The sequence below is a fragment of the Mercurialis annua genome, linkage group LG5 (assembly GCF_937616625.2).
Source record: "Mercurialis annua linkage group LG5, ddMerAnnu1.2, whole genome shotgun sequence".
In the NCBI taxonomy this organism is placed as follows: Eukaryota; Viridiplantae; Streptophyta; class Magnoliopsida; order Malpighiales; family Euphorbiaceae; genus Mercurialis; species Mercurialis annua.
Genome location: NC_065574.1, coordinates 45,973,726 through 45,995,832, shown reverse-complemented (window position 1 = coordinate 45,995,832; position 22,107 = coordinate 45,973,726). Strand labels below are relative to the sequence as shown.

General features: G+C 28.3%; 4 protein-coding genes across 4 annotated transcripts; 1 reads left to right on the top strand and 3 right to left on the bottom strand.

The window, feature by feature from the left end:
• Nucleotides 1–1,326: 1,326 nt before the first annotated feature.
• Nucleotides 1,327–1,948, bottom strand: LOC126680001 (calcium-binding protein CML38-like). Its single transcript, XM_050375028.2, has one exon. It carries the CDS (start codon nt 1,845–1,847, stop codon nt 1,425–1,427), a length of 423 nt encoding a protein of 140 aa, XP_050230985.1. The 5' UTR covers nt 1,848–1,948; the 3' UTR covers nt 1,327–1,424.
• A 1,517-nt stretch (nt 1,949–3,465) lies between these two features.
• On the bottom strand, nt 3,466–4,107 carry LOC126680000 (calcium-binding protein CML38). Its single transcript, XM_050375027.2, has one exon. It carries the CDS (start codon nt 3,992–3,994, stop codon nt 3,572–3,574), a length of 423 nt encoding a protein of 140 aa, XP_050230984.1. The 5' UTR covers nt 3,995–4,107; the 3' UTR covers nt 3,466–3,571.
• Nucleotides 4,108–10,724: 6,617 nt separating this feature from the next.
• LOC126681950 (uncharacterized) lies at nt 10,725–13,498 on the bottom strand. Its single transcript, XM_050377505.1, has 4 exons — nt 13,434–13,498; nt 12,137–13,354; nt 11,817–11,989; nt 10,725–10,811 (listed from the first exon to the last, which is right to left on the bottom strand). The coding sequence occupies exons 1-4, from the start codon at nt 13,435–13,437 to the stop codon at nt 10,725–10,727; spliced, it is 1,482 nt and encodes a 493-aa protein (XP_050233462.1). The 5' UTR covers nt 13,438–13,498.
• Nucleotides 13,499–18,845: 5,347 nt separating this feature from the next.
• Nucleotides 18,846–20,332, top strand: LOC126681949 (uncharacterized). The gene is made up of 3 exons (XM_050377504.1): nt 18,846–19,646; nt 19,747–19,851; nt 19,949–20,332. The coding sequence occupies exons 1-3, from the start codon at nt 18,846–18,848 to the stop codon at nt 20,330–20,332; spliced, it is 1,290 nt and encodes a 429-aa protein (XP_050233461.1).
• Nucleotides 20,333–22,107: the final 1,775 nt, after the last annotated feature.

Sequence of the window (22,107 nt, the reverse complement as noted above, 5' to 3'; positions counted from 1 at the left end):
CCCCACTTTTAGTCCCTTTTTAAATATACGCTGACGTAGGAATTTCTCCAATTTTATACTAATTTGCCCTTTTATGTTTCAATTGTACCTTTTCACTTAAAAAAATTAAAATAATCTTTCATTTTTAACCTATATTTCAATTAGACCATAATATTATTAATAATATAAAAAATAAAAAATTATTTTAAACTTTTTAATAAATAAAAAGAGGTCAATTTAATGTTTTGGATTACAATTAAAACATAAAAGGGCAAATTAAGATAAAATTGGAGAAATTATTACGTCAGGGTATATTTACAAAAAAAGATAAAGGTGGGAGATTTTTGAGTAATTAAGCGTAAAATTGGTCTCCAAATAATGGCACTATTAAGACCCGAAATCAAAACCTCATGGATTTCTATCTGTTCAATTTCAGATTATTGGATAAAAGAAAAAAAATACATCTACGGTGTTTGTATTTTTCCAAATATTCTATATTTGTCTCTGAACTTTTATTTTTTTCATATCATTGTTTCAAAAAATTTAAAAACAAATTAAAATAATATTTTATCCATTTTCCCGGTTGTCTTAAAAATTTAAGATAACTCCAATTTTTACTTATAATTTATGTGTCATATTAATAAAAAACATTATTGTGTGTTCAATGATATAGTTATTCATATAAAATTAAAGGAGTTAATTTCACACAAATTCACCACCTTTACACGTTTTTTTATTTTAATCACGTCTTTTAAAAAATATCAAATAAAATCAGCATTTTTCATTTTTTTTTGCAAATCCACCACCGATGAGAAAATTCGGTGTCTTTTCCTTCTTAAATAAATGTGCTAATCTGACAAATGCCCTAATTAACACAAAAAAATACCTCCCCCTTAGTTTTTTTGTTATTGACTCGCTGAAATTTTACATTCGTGATAAATCTGAAAAAAATGAATGGTGGTGATTTTATTTCACACTTTTGAAAGGATGTGATTAAAATGAAAAAACGAGTAAAGATTATAATTTTATATGAAATTAACCCAAATTAAAATAACAAGTGAAATATGCAAATTTAATATTTTTTGGTCATGTTAATAGTTAAATAATCGAAAATGGATAAAAACCCTCGATTGATATATATTTTTTTTTGTATGAATTCGATTGATATATTTTTAAACAGTTAGAAACATCGATACTCAAATATAAAATTTGAAAATTCAGACACCTAGTATATATCCTAAAAGAAATAAAGAATAAAAGCACGGAACACTGTTGAAGCCAAAAGAATTTTAAACAAGAATAGTTCAAGAACTGTATAAAACAAAGAAAAACTAGAGAACAGAAATCTGACTAATTAAAAAATATGAATAACCAAAGAATCATTTATACAAAAAATGAACGAATCGATACAAATATATACTAAATTATATACATTCCTATACTGATCATAACATCATAACCTTAAACTCATCAAAATTGAGTACTCCATCACCATCAAGATCAAACTGAGCAATCATAATCTGGCACTCATCAAGACTAGAAGATTGACCTAATTTAATAAGCATCTTCTTCAAGCTCTTCGGAGTAATACACCCGCTTTCTTCCATTTCATACATCTTAAACGCTACTTTCAAATCTTTCACCTTCTCTTCTTCTTCCCCGCCATCGACAAACCTAACGAAATCCTCGAAATCCAACAGCCCATCTCCGTCCGAGTCTGTATACTTGACCGCGGCCTCTGCTTCTGCAAGCGAAAGCTCTCCGCCTATCGCACCGAGATATTGATGCAGCTCCAATGGCGATAACTTACCGTCTCTATTCTCGTCGAAGTCGTTAAACACACGCTGATATTGCTCAGTTTTGTTCATTCGCTAGTTTATGATAATTAGTTTATATATGTAGATGTATACAGAAACAATATATTTTAGTGTAAGGTTTTAAGATTTTAGAGAATTGACTGAATTTTGGTTTGAGAAATGATATGTAAATTTATAAAGACGAAACCGTGTGTCGTAGCCGACATTTTAAGTGTAAGAGAGAGGTAGTTTCGAAATAACTAGAAGATGGATAAATTTCGTCTGTAGTCCCTGAAACTGTGACTTTTTTTTTTCCACCAAAGTCTTTTTATTTTAGTTTGGAATGACAAAATCTCCTAATTTTTTATAGGTCTAATTACTTAAAAAAATCCATCTTAATTTTTCTGTGTTTATACCCTGATTTAGAAAAAAGTTCAATTATATTTTATTTTGAGTTTTCATATTTCACCTTTACCTCGAAAAGGCTACAGTTGACGATTTAAATAGTTTCAGAATAAAAACGTTATAAATAACAACTAAATAGACGGGTTACACCATATTTTTTCTTATTTGAACAAAATACAAATAAATTCTTCAGCTTTGAAAATTTCAAATAGGTCGTGATAATTGATTGTTTTTAGATATTTTATTAATAAAAATTAAATTATTTAAAAATATATTTCCGACCTACCATCATACTTCTCTCATTTTTTAAATCCACTATTGATTTATTTTAATTTTTTATTATTTTCATACTCCTCCTTCCATGGAAAGAAGGAATATATTTGCTCATTTTCAATGGAAGGAAAGAGCAGATCGGCTCATTCCTTCCATGGAAAGAGGAGCACGTGCTCTTATAATTGTGGGTGTAGACTGTACGATCTTGTTGAATGATTGTCTCAATTAAAAATTTTTATTTTTCTCTTTTTATCTTTTTTTTTAAAAAAAAAACTACATATCTTTTAATTATGTATGTTATTGATATGTTTTATGATGGTATAAAAGCACTATATATAAGAGAAGAACATGCCGGATTCCAATGGAGGTTTTCCCTAACAATCTGAATCGGCTGTTAAAATAAAGTCATAATTGGAATAAATTTCCTATTTAATAACCAAATTATATAGGTATATTATATTTTGTTAAGAAAATAAAAGGACAATCTACACAAATCCCTTAAAAGTGGTCCTATCTTATGTTTTTACTTCAGCTTTTTTATTTTGACAGTAATCTCTTAATAAAATAGAATTTTTTTCACAATTCTCTCATAACTCAAAATAAACTGTAAAATAGAAAAAATAGGACTACTATAACCGTTCATTAGATCTATCAATTTCAACGCATAATGAAAATTATCCAAGAATAGATATTCTCGATTTCAATCAAAAATTATTGAAAAGAAGGGAGATTTCATTACAGTGCAGGAGATTGAAGATGTAGTTAATAGCATTGTGTTTGTTGTTAAAGTTAAGTTTTATAGCTTTGTTTGTTTAGTCTGCAGTATGTAAAGCTTTGCAGGTCTTTGATGTTTCTATTAGTCTGCAGTGTGTAGAGTTTGTTGGTTTTTGCTGTTTCTGGTTTGATCCCAGAGTAAGTTGTATCAGCAGTTGCTGAATTGTTACATTTGGTCTATAACAATATATTGCTCTCTTTTTCGCGATTTACCAAAAAATTAAACTAAAAATTTGACTGATTAAAAAAGATGAATAATTAATTAAAGAATCAAAGAATCATATATACAGAAAATGAATGAATCGATACAAATATATACTAAATTATATACATTCCTATACTTATCATAACATCATAACCTTAAACTCATCAAAATTGAGCACTCCATCACCATCAAGATCAAACTGAGCAATCATAATCTTGCACTCATCAAGACTACAAGATTGACCTAATTTACTAAGCATCTTCTTCAAACTCTTCGGAGTAATACACCCGCTTTCTTCCATTTCATACATCTTAAACGCTACTTTCAAATCTTTCACCTTCTCTTCTTCTTCCCCGCCATCGACAAACCTAACGAAATCCTCGAAATCCAACAGCCCATCTCCGTCCGAGTCCGTATACTTAACCGCCACCTCTGCTTCTGCAATCGAAAGGTCTCCGCCTATCGCTCCGAGGTACTGATGCAGCTCCTGTGGCGATAACTTACCGTCTCTATTCTCGTCGAAGTCATTAAACACACGCTGATATTGATCAGTTTTGTTCATTCGTCTTAGTTTATGTATGTAGATGTGTACAGAAAGAATATGATTTTAGTGTATGGTTTTAAGATTATTGAAGGAGATGGAAGAAAATTGACTGAATTTAGGTTTGAGAAATGGTAGATATATTTATAAAGATGAAAGCGTGTGTCGTAGCCGACATTTCAAGTGTAAGAGAGAGGTAGTTTCGTAAATGATGAGAAGATGGATAATTTTAAGCCATGGTCCATGACACTGTCTTTTCTCAGCAAATTCCTTTTATTTTAGTTTCTAAAAATTAAATATCCAACTTTATTTTATAGCTTATATTATCCGGCAAATAGAAGCCATATATAGATATAAACTTTCATTTGTAAATAGGAAATATAATAGACGTTTTTTTTCTAATAATTCGGAAGCCAAAGCATTTGTGAAAAGAAATGAATCCATGGTCTATAATTTTTTTTATCAAGTGCTTATAATATTTGAGATATATCTTATTGGTATTAGTAGAGATATTTGAGAAAGAAAATATTTTATAGTCCATCTATCTGTATCATTTTTTATTTTTCTTCTTATGTGTCGAATTCTCATTTATCCAATTTTTTTTAAAAATGTATCCCTCCATTCATTTGTTGCCACGTCAAGCAGGCGATAGAAAAAAGTGAATTTAAAAAGGTGTTTTAAATAGCATTGTTTATTTGATAAAAAGTATTTAGCTATATGGACAATAGAAGCCACATATAGAATTATTAGTCATATTTGATGGTAATAAATTTTCATTTGTAAAAATAAATTTTTATGATTAAATTGATAAAAATAAATTAAAAATAATTTTAACAGTCTGGTTCATCAATTTTACGATCTATGATTATTATGTTCAAATAATAAATAAAAACATAAAGAGTTCAATTATTAAAAATTAATATTTTTATTTTTTTAGTTCATTAACTTACTATATATTTAAATTTGTCCATATTAAAATAAAGTATGATAATTTAAAAAATATCTATCTTATTTACTAAAAATTTGTATATTATTGTTAAAATAATTTTATTTATATATCATAAAACATAAAATAGTAAATGTGTGTTATTATAATTAATTAGATCTTCAATTTATTTTTTTATTTTTTAGTGAATATAATAATTAGGACTCACAAAATTAACATATCATACTGATATAACATATTTTTTTCAATCTGGTCATAATTATTAACAATACAAAAATTATTTTAGTTTTTACGTATTGCTAGTAAGGTGTTGCTATATACTATCTTATTTTATTGGCTTTTATTTATTAAATTAATTGCATTATAGATTTTTAGATTGATAGAAAAATTATGAAACAGGCGATAATAATTATATATACTTTTATTGTTTAAAAGTAATAAATTTTTATTTATCATTTAAATTATGTTTTTATAAAATAATTAAAATTGAAGGGTTTGTAATTGAATATTAGTTTTAGAAGAGAAAATATGAAATCAAAAGTTTCTATACGTATAGGTGTGCATCATTAAGTTCGATCATCAAAATGAATTAGTAACCAAAATAACTTAGATCGATTGTTTTAATTAGCCGAACAAATTGATTTAAGCCCGGTAAAATTTTACAAAGATATTTTATATTTTTTAAATAATTAATATCTATAATTTGGCAACTTCTAATAGTTCAGTTAATTAAAAATCTTATAAGAAAACTCATCAAGAACAGAACTAATTAATTTTATTTTTTGAAAACTAATTAATTTTTTAAAGTTAATAATTACAGTCAAATCGATTTAACTAAAAACCAAACCAAAATGAAATTTTACTAAAAAACTCTCCCCTACTACCTATATGTCATCCACAATGAGGCATGATGCATTGAGATATTTACAAAAGAGTGTGTTTCTTGACAAGAAATCAACAAAAAAATGACTCATTTTGAGGTTTGACTTATGAATAGAACATTTTGATTTACTAGAAAGATTTTTCACAACCGTCGAAGCTTCCTCCTCCACTAATCCAAAATGTGGAGGCACAAATGGTCTAATTTTCTTTTCTTTTCATTTGATTCTATAACACGGCATCTGTAATTTTTTAATTTTCTATTAAATCAAAATTAATTTTCATCTTTAAAGTTTTATCTATTTATTTATATCTTGATTAATATATATTTATTTAAACCCGATAATTTTTTACGAAAAAATAAAATTCAAATCTTAAATGATAGCATGCATGCACGAGTATGATTTGAGCCCACAAATCTCATTTTAATTAGAGAAGTCTCTTACCAATTCACATACGAGTTAGAAATGTTTTAATAGTATTTATAAATCGCGTTAGTATGTACATGGACCGCTAAATAATATTTTATTTTTATTAACAGATATATTTGTTATAATTCGTATACATATTAAAGGATACTTTTAATATAAAATATATATAGCAAACGGGTCTATCTCTTACAAAAAAAAATATTTTACTTTTTATTTTTAAATAACAAAACTCTTTGGTGATTTTACTAATTTAATTTTTTTTAATTATCTAAATTACTAAAAATATATATGATATAATATATTTTCAAGGATGCAATAAGTTTTTTTTTTAAAATAAATTTATTTCAACTTTAGTTATCAGATACCTGAAATTTCATCAAAATGAAATTTCAATTAGTTAAATTTTTTGAAACTTTAGAATTTTATTAATTCTAATCCTAGTTTTAAAATATTAAAAGAATAATTAAATTAACTTGGGCGCCTTGACTGAAAATTGGTACTACGCACAGCTTAATTCACATATCGTTTTGTAAAAGAAATTGTTTGTTACACCTAAATTTTGGAGAAGATTATTGTTTTGGGGGGACAGATTGAGAGAAGCATAACTAACATATTTCACCTATGGTGGTTGAATTTGTTAATTCTTGTGTAGCTGCACACCATAGAAAACTTCAAATTATAGATATCATGTGCTGAAAAACTGGTTTCAACAAAATTTAGCTTATCAAACTAAAAGGAATCTAGAATAAAAAATACTGCACATGTCATTGCATATTATTTTTTGTCTAATTAATAAATACAGAATATAATATTTGTCCTGATGTATGTATAATGAGACAGATTCAAATATCTGCCGCTAGCAATTACTACAGTATATTCTTTTTTATCATCCAATAACGTATTTTCAAAATAAAAGAAAATGGAAAAATTATTTCATTCCATTATTACTATATTAATTCACTTTGTGTGTTAAATTAGTCCAAATTAAAATTAAATTAAAACCATGAGGAAAATTTCTAATTTGTGATTTAATATTTTTATGAAGTTATTAATCAGAGTACCCTTTCTATTATCAATTCAAAGTACAAAAGACATTCAACAATATTCAAGTGATTAATTAGTCAATACAAATCATTTCAAAATCAAACTAATGAACCTGAAGAAAATGTTCTAAACAAATTGATTAGGTATTACATTATTTAATGGTTGGCGAGTAGCGAACGTGTGCAAGTCTGCGCCCAATTTAACATTAATTTTTCAGGTAAAGATCAGCAATTAATTCCATGAGGACTTTCTAAGAACAGCAGATTTCAAAGAAAACTTAACCAATACGATCAGTTTATAAAGAAAAGAAAAAACGAGTAAGGGACAGCAGTAACATGACGATTTCTCGCATCGGATTCAAATAAAGTTCAGATATTGTCGCTACAAGTGGGACTCTGAAAGTGAATGATTAAACTAAAGGCCGTTTGGTTCAATGTTAGAAATCGAAATCGAAATGAGAATGAAAATGAAAAAGCATGAAAATGAAAATTTTCATATTTTATTTAATTAAATAAATTAATATAAAAATAAGAATGGATAAAAGTGCATAATTTTTTTTAAAATATTATCTACTATTTATTTTTTTATTAAAATTATTATTTTTAAAAAAATTATTTAGTTATTTTTTTTAATTATTTTTTAAAAAAATATTTTTTATTTTTTAAAAAATAATTTTAATTTTTCAAATAATTTTTTCAAAAATATTTTTTTTTTAAAAATATTTTTTATTTTATAAAAAAATAAATAAATATTTTTAATAATTCTATATTATTATTTATTACTAAAACATTTTCATTCCTATGGGAGTGAGGGAAATGGGTGATTCCCATTAAAAGGGTAATTCCATTTCCATTACCTAGTGATTTTAAATAAAACAAACATAAATAATAGGAATCATCCATTTCCATTTCCATTCTTATTCTCATTTCCATTCCTCCCTTCTTTTTCGACTAACCAAATGACTCTTAGGAGTATTATTTCACGCAATAGATCTATCATGTCATATTCATAACAAGATAATGAATATTTAGAATATGAATTTTTTTATCATTAATTTTTCATATAACTAATGTTTATTATTTTGTTACACGAATTACATGGAGCAATTATTGCGTTGTATAATTCTCCTCAAACTAATGAACAAAGGATCAATTACCCCCTCAACTTGGCACGAAATATAAAAAAGGTCCAAGTTCGTCAAACTGAATTAATTAAAGGGGTAATGTCATAAAAATTCACCAATTTTACATATTTTTTCATTTTAATCACGTCGTTTAAAAATCGTCATTTTCATACACAAGTATTATTTTTTCCTAAATCTATACACCGTTCAAAAATCCGCTAAAAATTACCGACGTGTCACTATTTGGTTCGTTATGGAATGTCACTATCCGGTTGCCAACTCAGCAATTTTTACTGTATGAATTTAGGAAAAATTGATAGTTCTTGTATGAAAATGACGATTTTTAAACGCAATTTTCTGACATTAACCCTTCAATAAAACAGAAAAATTGCAAAAGCTGTAAACACACACACATTTGACATAAAAAGAACACAAAATAGGTCATTTGACCTAACTAATCCTATTTAATCATACTTAACTCCAATTAATCATAATTAAATTCATGATTATAACCCTAATTAAAATATTAAATAAAATCCTAATTAACCCTAATTTATGAAACTTAAACTTAATTAAATCTAATTAATCTAACATAATTAAACCTAATTCTAATTAACTTGAAATTTTAAAATTCTTTGAATAAGAGGAAGAAGAACAATAGAAAAAAAAGTGCTAAAAAATCCTTGGACTTTTAAATAAAAATTTATTAGATATATGAACTTTAAAAGTTATAGGAGTTAAATTGATTTTTAAAATCATCAGGTGCTAATATAAAAAATGAAATAAATATCAAGGACCATTATAAATTTTTTTCCATTTCATAATAAAGAGGTGTGTTTCAATCGCAAGAGTGAGAGTGGAGGAGGATATTTTGATCCGTTTTGGTATCATTGTGGATTGCATTTATTCGATTTTATAAATTTAGGCCTTTTTAATATTTCGTGCCAAGTTGAGGGGGGGAATTGATCCTTTATTCTTAAACTAAGGTGCTCCCTATTATAATATTTTAATTTAATGTTAAAATAAAGTGTCAATACTGTAATTTAATATTAAATTTTAAATTAAAAATATTATGATTAGTGCTAAATCTATATGCCCCATATTGTTTGTCAAAGACACCAATTATAACATAAATTTTAACATTTAATCATTATTTATTATTAATTATAATTTTACACTATAAAATTTAACATATTGTTTTTTTATTTTTACACTTCTAGTCAATAATTATTTTAACAGTAGTAGACCACACCATAATACAAAATAGAATTATTCTTACTATACATCCTCACTTATAATTTTTTTTTCTATTTAAACAGAATCTAAAAAACATCTTACATTTCATCCAAACCTTTTCATCTTATAACTTGGTTTACATTTTATGTGTTATTTCCATACAAATAATGTTGTTTTATGTAAAGGATCAAAACAATGTCGTATTAGGCACTTGTATTATACTCCTTCCGTTCCAAAACAATAGTCCACTTTTTTTATTTTTTTTGGTCCCAAAACAATAGTCCACTTTTCTTGTAAATCACAATTTATAGTGTTTATTTTTCATATTGCCCTTATTTAAAGTGTATCATTTATTACTATTAACCTATACTCATAACATTTAGTAAGGGTATGATAGGCAAAATGTTGATAAACTTGTGAAAAGTTAAAACATTAATTGCATTTCTTAAACTGTATGAAAAAGGGATAGTGAACTATTGTTTTGGGACGAAGGGAGTATATTATATGCCACAATGGGATATATGATGCCACATTTTTTAAATTGTGCAATAATCAAAACAAACGCGAAAAGTGGGGATATATAGTAATAATAGCCCAAAAATATATAAACAAATTATTTTTTTATTATCCATCGATTTTTTGATAATTCTTTTAAAGAGCTCGTTATTATAACAAAAAAAAATTATTATATTCAAAGAAATTCTAAAACATATAATAAAAAAAATTATCAAACAATAAAAACTTTAATAAAATATATAGATGATTAGCATAGAAATAATTACTCCCTCTGTTTTTAATTAGTATTGTCTTGTAACTATTTTTCACTGCAAGAAAACAATCTTTAGTCACGAATTTATTGTTGTTTAAATGGCTTAAATCTATCACTATATTGCTAGGTCGTCGCTAAAATACCACAACGTGGTGAAGAGTTAAAGACGGTTAGCCTAGAGATTGGCAACACATATATCTGTCATTAAATTAGCGACGAAATTAGTCGCTTATTCCTCGTTAAATTGGCGACGGAATAGGAATACGTGGCCAATCTATGTCTACTTTATCACGGCTCGTTCTGTAGATGATTTCACAACGAATTTATCGACAACTTTCTTTAGCCAATCCATCGGTAAGGACAGTACATTTTCGACCAATTTTTCCTGCTTTTCGGTTTAATTCATTTTTCTATCAATTCAAAACAAACTTGTTAAAACTTGTTAATTGGAAGAGTTAATTCAAACTGAAACTTGTTAATTCATTTTTCTATCAATTCTTGAAAGATAGCATAGTAAGAAAACTAAAACAAATTAATGTTTTAAAATTAATGAAACAGTTGCATTAAACATTTATTACAACAAAAATAAATAGGCACAATGGTGCTAAAAGCAAAAAAAATTCGTCTTGTTGAATATTTATCCAAACTTTTTTATTTTGCAAATCTATCTCAATTTAACAAATCTGCGAAAAATTATTTTTTTAAAAAAAATTGATTCAATTGGACCTATGTGACAATTGCATGTAAAATGTTTTCTTCTAAAAAAAATTAAAAAGACAAAGAGCTGTCAATCATGATCTCACATATTTAGATAAATAAATTTTGAAAAATATTTACATGGATTTTGAGATTTTTGACTAATTAACCAAGTTGGAATAGATCTATAACTTTCAAAAATATTAGATATATTTTCAAAAGTAAAAATAATTAAGCACCATTACACCAAGTTAATAGAACATATTCAAAATTATTAAAATAGATTTAAAACAACGATATTGTCTTTGTAGTTAGGAATGTCACTACAAAAAATTTGGCTTCTTGTGACGAATAAAATTTATCATGTTAAGCCCAAAATTTGTCACAACAACGTTATTGTGACTACTTTATGACGAATTTTATTGGTCACAACAAACAAGTCACAATAAGTTAATTTTATAGTTTGTCACCATAAATTTTCTATTGTAATAAAATTGTTTTGTCACATTCATATTTATTTTGACGAAAATGTATATCACAAGTAATCCAATGTTGTCAAAATTTGTCGTAATATACATCGACTTCTAGTTACAAAACGCTAATAACATGACAAAAAAATATTTATCACAATTCATATAAATTTGTCACTACATACACCGAGTTATTAGTGACAAAAAGATTATATGGTGACAAAACCATATTTATCACAATTAATATACATTTGTCACCACATACGCCGAGTTATTAAGCAAATCTAATTGCCTTAGAACTTCATCTCCTGACAACTCTTCAGGCTTTGGCCCGTGCTCTGGTTTGCCATCAAATTTTCTGCTTTTTCTCCAAGAATGTTGGGCATGTAAATATCTCCGATGACCCATGTAACATTGCTTCACTCCATTTTTTAATGTTAGCGAACACGTCCACTTATTACACACAGGACATGCCAATTTTCCTTTTGTGCTCCATCCAGATAACATTCCATATGCTGGAAAGTCATTTATTGTCCATAATAATGCAGCATGTAATTGAAAATTCTTACCGCTATATGCATCATATGTTGTCACACCGGTCTCCCATAACTCTTTTAACTCATCAATTAATGGCCTTAAATATACATCGATATTATTTCCAGGAGATTCCTTACCAGGAATAAGCAAAGATAACATCAAAAAATTCTCCTTCATGCATTTCCATGGTGGTAAGTTATATGGCGTCACAATCACCGGCCGCATGCTATAACTCGTGCTCATATTTCCAAAAGGGTTAAATCCGTCACTAGCAAGCCCAAGTCGCACGTTACGAGCATCTTTGCCAAACCAAGCATATTTCTGGTCAAAATCTTTCCATTCCGTAGCATCAGCTGGATGTCTAATTGTATCATCATCTACACGTTTCTCCTTATGCCACCTCATATTTTCACCAATATCTTTAGACATAAATAACCTCTGAAGTCTAGGTACTAAAGGAAAGTGTCTAAGAATTTTTTGAGCAACCTTCTTGCGTTTTCCGAAACCTAATTTCCATCTAGGGGCCTTACAAGTTGGACACGTGTCAAGATTTTCATTTTCCTTCCAAAATAGCACACAATCATTTACACAAGCATCAATAGTTACGTAACCGAGTCCTAAATCACGCATCAATTTTTTAACCTCATAACTTGAGCTTGGAAGGGTTTCTCCTCTCGGGAGTGCATCCTTGAACAACTCCAAATTCGAAAAAAATGACTTATTACTAGAATTTGTGAGTGCTTTGATATTAATCATCTTAAGAAGAAAAGAGAGTTTTGAATATTTTTGACTTCCAGGATATAGTTCACAATGAGAATCATTCCACAATTTAGCAAATTTTGCTACTTCTCCTTCTAGCATGTTATTATCTTGATTGGCAAGTCTGTCTTCCATGTCGGTGTCCATAAAAGTTGCATTACACATATCATCTAACATTTCTGAAACATCATTTCCACTATCCTCCAATTCATTGTCCGAATTAATAGAGCCATCAAAACTATCACGAGGTTGAGAAGTCTCACCATGGTGCACCCAGTTTGTGTAGTTTTCACTAATTCCATATTGATATAGATCCATTTTGACTTCTTGCAATGGCTTCAAATAAATATTGATGCAGTTCTTGCATGGACATCGAACTCTGCCATTTGAATCAGTAAAGTCTTTTGCAACATTCAGAAATTTTTTGACCCCTTGAATATAACATGAACTAAATCGGTACGACGTCATCCAACTTTTGTCTGATGGCGTCCCTTTAATTCCAAAATAATATATTAGGCAACATCAATATTTGGTACAAATCTATCAATTGAAAATATAATTAAAACTTACCCATTACAAATCAGATACCGTTAGCTATTTTAAAAATATATCCAATTTCTTTCCCTGAACTACCTGCGATTCTGAAACAAGGCTAACATTTGTTTAGTGTTACTGTCAAAATATACTCGAGGTAAGGCTATATAGTCGACGACTTTTTACACGTTACTCGAGTTTATACGTCGTTTGCAATGTTAAAACTCGATGTCATGCTTAAGACTCGACGAGTTACATCCTTAACTCGACTTTTTTATCTCTGTCAAAGCACAAACTTGATGTAAGTCTTAATACTCGACGAAATGGAAGCAAAACCTCGAGTTCTTGTTTTTACTGAGATAACAAACTCGAGAATAGGTGATAAGTCGTCGAGTTTGAAGCCCGACCTCGAGTTTGTACGAATCAGTTGAAAATTTAAATTATCAATTGAACAAATAAGCAATTTGAATGTGAAATTCATCCTACATTAATCAATTTAATCTCTTTTCATAAGTTAAAAAATACCTGGACAAATAAGCATCAACAAACACAAAATCAATGAAAGTGCGGCGGCGTGAGACGTGTACAAACGTATGGAATTGATGCGGTAGTGTGGTGTCAATATTCAGCAAAAAAAGTTTTTCCCTAATGAAGAGTGCTTCGATTAACCTAATTTGGATATTTGAATTTTAATTGTCATATACCTTTTTTTATCAAAATAAAATATAATTTCATAACCCATTTAAACCTGTTATCATTAATTTTTTGAGAAAATTACAGAAAAAGGCCAAAAATTAGCCCAAATTTCACGCGATACATTTTTTCTTCTATGGTTTACATTCGTACTCATTTTATTACAAATTTACAATTTTTCTTTAAAAGTTTTCACCAGCACCCTTTTTTTTTTAAGAAAGGTGTTGTTCTCCATTGCCATCTTCGTAAATCTCCATCACCATCTTTGTAGATCTCCATTACCATCTTACAACTATTATTATCACAACCACTAGCTGTCGCCGTTGTTGATGTTCCAAAGAAAGTCTTCTCTTCCGGCGGTAATTTCTCTCCTTCCGGTGTTGAGCTCTGATACTCCAGTCCGTGATCGGACGACCGTAGTTCTCTCCCTACTACTACGCCTGCGATCATCATCATTGCTGCGACCAACGGTGTGGGGATCTGGAGGCAAAGATGATGACAGTGGTCATTTTTTATCTACGACGTCGGAAAACTACTAAACTCGGAAGAATGGTGACTGCCGGAGAATTTATGACTCATTGTGGTTAGAAATCATAGATCAAGTTAGTTTTCTTCGACGGCGGGATTTGGATGGGAAAGTGGGACAAATTGGCGGCAGCGGCGGTGAAGGGTGGTTCTCGGCGGAGCTTCTATGCCCGGAGTGTTGGTGGGTTGATGGTGCAATGAATAGTGGGATAGCAGCGGATGTGAAGTGAAATTTGTGGATATTTTGATGGAAATTTTGTTTGGCTCTCCTTATTTATTGCTTCACTTTCTGCATTCAAATGTTCAAGTTATTGTTCTTCATTAATTTTTGATTTTGTTGTTGTTTACAAGTTTGTGACCCTTTATTGAATTTTGAGGAGTTATCTCAAAAGATTCATAATTTATGAATGCTTATGTTATTGCTTGCACTGTTTGATAAATCAATGTACAATTTGTTAGTCTTTCATCTGACTTTTAGTTGTAACTGTAATTGTAGCTATTGAAAGTTCTGTTCTTGAATGATATTTTGGTCTTTTCCACTTTGTACATGTCTTTTATGAACTCTCCAACGCCATCTCCTGCTCTAGTTTATCATAAAAGATTATGTTTATGGATTAGTGAAGAATCTTGAGTGTGGACATTTGTTCTTGGTGAAACCTGAAGGAGTATTGGAATTTTCTATTGTTAAGAGTTTCAAAAAAGGTGTTTGTGTTAATTTAGATGAATCAGCTTATGGTACTAATGACCTTAATAAAAGTGTAAATGTGAGTAGTAGTTAATATTTTATTTTATATTTTAAAAAAATGGTAAAAATGGCATAAATTACATCATACGTAATTTATACATTATAAATACATTTGTTTACTATACATTTTATACATAATAGATATATTTTTTAAATATACTGAACATATACATAATTTATAAAAAGAGTAATATTAATTTTAATATAAATTAAATATAAAAATACATGTTACAAAAATAATAAAATTCTAAAAAATGTAATTTTATAAACCACTTACCGCATACATTTTGGATACATATTCGATACATCTCCGATACATATTTAATACATATTCGATGGTAGGATCCTTTTCTTGTTCTTTATACTTTTTTAAGTTTTATTACATATAATTTTTATACATATTTGATACATATTTGAGATGTATCAGAAATTTTATGACATGTATAACCTATATGTTTTTTGTAGATATTTGATACACCTTTGATACATATTTTATACATGATATATACATTTGTTTACTAAATTTATACACGAAACATAATTTTTTTATGTACTTAATAAATACATCGCGGATACATAATTTATACATAGTATATACAATTTTTAAATGAATTATATAAAATTGTTGATACATAATTTATACATGATAGATATATTTTTTACCATATAATTTATACATGATATATATTTTTTTAAATATATTCTATCTGATATGCATAATTATACATGATAAATATATTATTTATTCATCAGACTTGTATTCGGTAATATCTCCGATGAATAATTTATAAAATTACATTTTTTAAAATTGTATCATTTCTGATACACACTTGATGCATCTCTGATTCATTTTCGATACATATTTGATATATATATTCGATCATTCAAACTCCTTGTTTTTTATACGTCTTTTTGTAGTTTTAATATATAAAGTTTTTATATATATTTGATACATTTCTGATACATAATTGATACAGTTTCTATACATAATTTATACATGATAAATATATTTTTTAAATATATTAAATAGATTCATCATTGATACATACGTTATACATGATAGGTACATTTTTTACAACATAATTTATACATGATACATATATCTTTTAATATACGTAATAGATTATGATAAATTAATATATTGAAAAAAAATCAAATGTAATAAAACTATCAAATTTGATTTCTTTCTCGATATATATTTGATACATCTTTTTAGATATATATTTGATACATTTTCGTTACAAATTTCTTTTTCGATACATATTTGATTTCTTTTTTGATATATTTTTGATACATCTTCGTTACATATATTTTATATATCTCCGATATATATTTGATACATTTGTTTTCAAACAGACGAATGACACGTTTACTTAATACATCTCAGATATATAAATTTGATACATCTTTAATACATAAATTTGATAAATCTCAGATACATAAATTTGATAAATACATATTTTTAAATATATTTATAGATATAATTTATACATGATATATAATTTGATAAATACATATTTTTAGATATATTTATGTATCAGACCCGTGTTCGGTATGTATCAACAATGTATCTGATAAATAATTCACAAAATTATATTTTTGTAAATTATATCATTTGTATACTTTTATATTTTAAAAAATTAATATATTTATATTTTTAAAATTAAAATTATTATTAATATTAGTATTTTAAAGTTAAATATTAAGTAAGTATATATGAATATTATTTTTTATTAAAAAAAAACAAGAAAAATATATTAGTAAATGCTGGAAATGGTTGCCATCTTTTGTCTTATTTTAACAAAAATAAAAACAAATGGATAAGTTACACTTACTAATGACCCACAAATCATAATGACCCAACTAAATGACCCGCGCATCACAGTAACCAAACAAAATGACCCGCGCATAACTTATTCACGTGTTTTGGTAATATTTTGATATCAATTGGTATAAAAGGTAAAGAATTGTTAAAAGAATGTACCGCATGAAAAGGACATTCATTTTTGGTATATTTTTGTGATTTTCTCTAATTTTTTTTTTCAATTCCATGGTGACAAAACATTTATTAATCACAATATCATTTAATTTTGCTTAATTGCTGAAAAATAAAATTATTCACACTATTTTTACATATTATGATAAAATTTATTTTATCATAATAACTGTATTTTTAATATACAGTGACAAAACAGTTTTTGTCAAAACCCATTGTCACAACAAACACAATTAATTGCTATAGTGACAAAAATATTTGACACAATATTTAATTATCACAACATTATATAAGTTTAATTAATTGCTGCAAAAAAAAATTTGTTACAAAAGTCTTTAAATATTATGCTAAAATTTATTTTATCATTATAACTGTATATATTTTATATTTTACTATTTATTTTCTGCAATTAGTTTTTCTTTCTCTATTTTGTGTGTATTTTGTGTTTCATAAGGTTGACATATGGTCGACAAACGGTTTATTTACGGTTATTATAACTACAGTTTAAAATACAGGCACAAAACATTTGTTTTGGCAAAATACTTTGTCACAACAATATATTTACTTTTTTTTATAGTGACAAATAGATATGACACAATAAATATTATAACTGTCTTTTTAAAATATCGGAACCAAACATTTGTTTTGGCAAAATATTTTGTCACAAAAACAAATTTACTTTTTTTATTGACAAATAAATTTGACGCAATAAACAGTAGTGGAAAGAGTGTTTTTCGAGTTATTCTTTAACATATATATTTTCTGCAATTTCTTTTTCATACTCTATTTTGTGTTTATTTTGTGTTTTATAAGGTTGACATCAGGTTCATATGCAGTCGTTATAACTGTAGGTTTAAAATACGAAAACAAAACATTTGTTTTGGCAAAATACGTTGTCACAAAAACATATTTACTTTTTTCTAAGTGACGACAAAATTTGACACAATATTAATTTATTACAATATCATTTATTGGCAAAATACTTTGTCACAACAAACGTAATTAATTTTTATAGTGACAAAATATATCTAATTGCTGCAAAATAAAATTTGTCACCACTTTTTTAAATATTATGATAATTTTTTTTTTGTCATAATAAAAATATTTTAAATTACGGCGACAAAACATGTTTTTGTCAAAATAGTTAGTCACAACAAACATAATTATTTTTTATAGTGACAAAAATGGTTGACACAATATGTATTTGTCACAATATCATTTCATTGAACTCTCATTTTGACAAAATATTTTTTTTTGTCACAACTAACCTATTTATTATGACAAAATATAGTTTGTCACATATTTTTTTGTCACAAGAAGCCAAATTTTTTGTAGTGTGTGAAACCGAAAACCGAACAAAAATATCAAACCGAACTGAAATAAAAAATGACCGGTTTGGTTTTTATTTTATATTTAATACATTACAATTACAATTACAGTTAATTAACATCATCATGGAGAATCATTATCTGATGATGAAGATGTAGAAATGGATGACGTAGAGATGGATGACATAGAGATAGACGGCTCAAAAACTTTCGTTGATGTTGATTCATATCAAATGTTACATGACATGTATAAAGGTCAAACATCAAAAAGAACAATTGATGATATTGGGGAAAATTATTCTAGTGAGGAGCCAAATGAGGAAGAAAAAAAGTTCTTTCGGTTGCTAGAAGATGCTGAGACTGATTTGTACCCTGGTTGTGATAACTTCTCAAAGTTGTCATTCATTACTAGGTTGTTTGAAATAAAATGCAATGGTGGATGGAGTAATGCTTTCTTTGACCTTTTACTTGACTTGTTAGTGGATGCTTTTCCGAAGGGTAATACAATTCCCAAGTCATGTTATGAAACTCAAAAGACAATTCGACAATTGGGACTCGAGTATGTGAAGATCAATACTTGTGTTAATGACTGCATTCTATTTTATGATAGGTATGTCAACGCTGACCGTTGTCCTACATGTGGTGAATTGAGATGGAAAGCAGATGTGGAATTGGGAGATGGTGACGTGGTCTCATCTGATTGTAAACGCAAGAAAGTACCTCATAAAATTCTTTGCTACTTTCCTTTAAAACCAAGATTGAAGCGTTTGTTTATGTGTGAACAAGTCGCTAGAGATATGAGATGGCATAAGGAAGGACGTAAGGAGGATGGAGTATTACGACATCCAGCTGATTCATTGGCATGGAAAAACTTTGATGAGAAACATGATGATTTGAAGCGACCTTTTTCTATTATGTCAACTATTATACATGGTCCAAAGTCTCCTAGAAATGACATTGATGTCTATCTAGAACCCTTGATTGATGAGCTAAAAGAATTATGAGAATTTGGGGTTGAGACTTATGATTGCTACACTAAGACGAATTTTGAGTTGCGTGCAGCTGTTCTATGGACAATCCATGACTTTCCAGGGTACGTTGTTATGTATGGATGGAGCACAAAAGGAGAATTGGAATGCCCATGTTGTCACCAACACACTTGGTCTTGTTGGTTAAAACACGGGCGTAAACAATGCTATATGGGCCATCAAAGATTTCTACCAAGTAAGCATGCATTGCACAAGAATCTCCGTTGGTTCATAAGGAAACTTTTGGCAAGGATACAAAGAAGAGAAAATGGGAGAAAGCAAAAGAGAAACCAAAGCCTTTATCCGGGGAGGATGTTCTTAAGCAACTATCGAGCTTTGACCAAGTTATATTTGGGAAGCTTACTAGAAAGAGAAAAACAGATGAAGACAGAAATGACAATTGGAAAAAGAAGAGTGTCTTTTTCCAACTTCCTTATTGGAAGACTCTTTTATTACGACATAACTTGGATGTCATGCATATTGAAAAGAATATATGTGAGAGTCTCTTAAACACATTGATGAATGTAGATGGGAAGACAAAAGACAATGTGAATGCTCGCCTTGATCTTGAAGATATGAATATCAGTAAGGAACTTCATCTCCAAAAAAACAAGAGATAAGTTTTTGATGCCTCCGGCTTGCTACACTTTATCATTAGAAGAAAGAAGAACGCTATGTCAACTTTTAAAAGATGTGAAGGTGCCAGATCGTCACGCTTCCAATATATCTAGATGTGTGAATGTGAAAGAGTGCAAGATCTATGGGCTAAAAAGTCATGATCATCATGTCATTTTCCAAAGATTGCTTCCACTTGTGATTCAAGGTCTTTTACCTAAAGAGGTTTCCCAACCTTTAATAGAGTGGAGCTTTTTTTTTTTTGGAAAGTTGTGTTCAACAGAGCTTAAAGTAAAGGATTTAGAGCAACTTGACAATCAAATTTCGATTATACTTTGCAAGTTGGAAAGAGTATTTCCCCTAGCATTCTTTGATGTTATGGTGCATTTATCGATTCATCTTGCTTATGAAGCAAAACTTGCTGGACCAGTGCAGTATAGGTGGATGTACAATATGGAAAGGTAACGTTTCAGTTATCAAATATAGTTTTTTCTACAGTTTGAAAGTGTATGCTCTTCTAATTCATATTTTTCTTTCAACAGGCGTTTGCATGACTTAAAATGTTATGTTCGGAACAAAGCACATCCTGAAGGCTCTATAGCTGAAGGGTATTTATCTGTGGAATGCATGACATTTTGCTCATGGTACTTGTATGATAGAAAGCCAAAGTTGAGTGACACCGAGACTAATCTTACTCTTGGGTCTTGCAAAAAATTATCAGTTTTCACTTCCATTGGTCATTCCTCTGGAGCAAATGACTGGGAGCTACTTGATATGGATGAATGGATCTTAGCAAGAAATAATTATGTGCTTGAAAATTGTGATGAAGCTATGCCATGGTTTGAGTAAGTATCCCAAATAATATATCAAAAAGTTTTCTTACTTGTTGTTTATGTATTTTAAACAACATTTCTTGAACAAAATATAAGGTATTAACATGGTATTTGTTACTTATGTAGGAAATATAAGGCCGAGATTCCATTTGTTGATCCAAGAAAAGAGTTCTCTAAATGGTTTGAAAACCATGTAAGTAAAATTTTATGTGTCTTATGTATAAATTTAAATTTAGTATACTTCTAATTATAGGTGACTTGTGCATTTAGGTTTTAGAAGAATACAACAAAGGGAGTGATGAGGTGAATGAAAAGCTATTATCATTAGCTCGTGGGCCAGATAGGCTTGTTTGTACTTATAAAGGCTACACCATCAATGGATACAAGTTTTGTACTATCAATAGTGAAAGACACTTCAAATACAAAACAGCGGAATCATAGTGAAAGGTGATGAATCAATTGGCAACTTGGAGTTTTATGGTGTGCTTACAAAAATTATCGAGTTATAATACACTGGTGGAAATCGAGTAGTGTTATTCAAAGGTGATTTGTTTGATATTCCTCCCAAAGAAAAAAAATCAAACTAAAGGATACAAGAAGGACAAAAATGGCTTCATTAGAATTAACATGAGGCACAAACTCAAGACTAATGAGCCATTTGTTTTAGCATGCCAAACAGAGTAAGTTTATTATGTAAAGGATATTATGAATCCTGGATGGCATTTTATGATAAAATCAAAGCCTCAAAGCTGTTATAATATGCCACTTGCATTTGTGGATGTTGATAGTCAGCAAACAGTTGACATGGAACCTTATCAAGACAATGAGTTGGCATCTTCAGAACAGTATAGCGTTGAATCGGATTTTGATATTCTGAATATGTTGCAAAGAAAAGACATGGCTGCTTGTTACATTCATGAAACTGTTTTAATGAAAGAGAAAGAATT

What these genes read in the sequence shown, in the direction of transcription:
- LOC126681950 (XM_050377505.1), bottom strand. An exon ending in AACATATGATGCATATAGCG is followed by an intron (nt 11,990 to 12,136) that starts GTAAGAATTTTC and finishes TAAAAAATGGAG; the next exon opens with TGAAGCAATGTTACATGGGT. An exon ending in CGGCGTATGTGGTGACAAAT is followed by an intron (nt 10,812 to 11,816) that starts GTATATTAATTG and finishes TTGAATTGATAG; the next exon opens with AAAAATGAATTAAACCGAAA.
- LOC126680001 (XM_050375028.2), bottom strand. Translation starts at nt 1,847, where the DNA reads ATGAACAAAACTGAGCAATATCAGCGTGTGTTTAACGACTTCGACGAG.
- LOC126680000 (XM_050375027.2), bottom strand. Translation starts at nt 3,994, where the DNA reads ATGAACAAAACTGATCAATATCAGCGTGTGTTTAATGACTTCGACGAG.
- LOC126681949 (XM_050377504.1), top strand. Translation starts at nt 18,846, where the DNA reads ATGGATGACGTAGAGATGGATGACATAGAGATAGACGGCTCAAAAACT. An exon ending in CTCCTAGAAATGACATTGAT is followed by an intron (nt 19,647 to 19,746) that starts GTCTATCTAGAA and finishes AGTTGCGTGCAG; the next exon opens with CTGTTCTATGGACAATCCAT. An exon ending in TCACCAACACACTTGGTCTT is followed by an intron (nt 19,852 to 19,948) that starts GTTGGTTAAAAC and finishes TTGGTTCATAAG; the next exon opens with GAAACTTTTGGCAAGGATAC.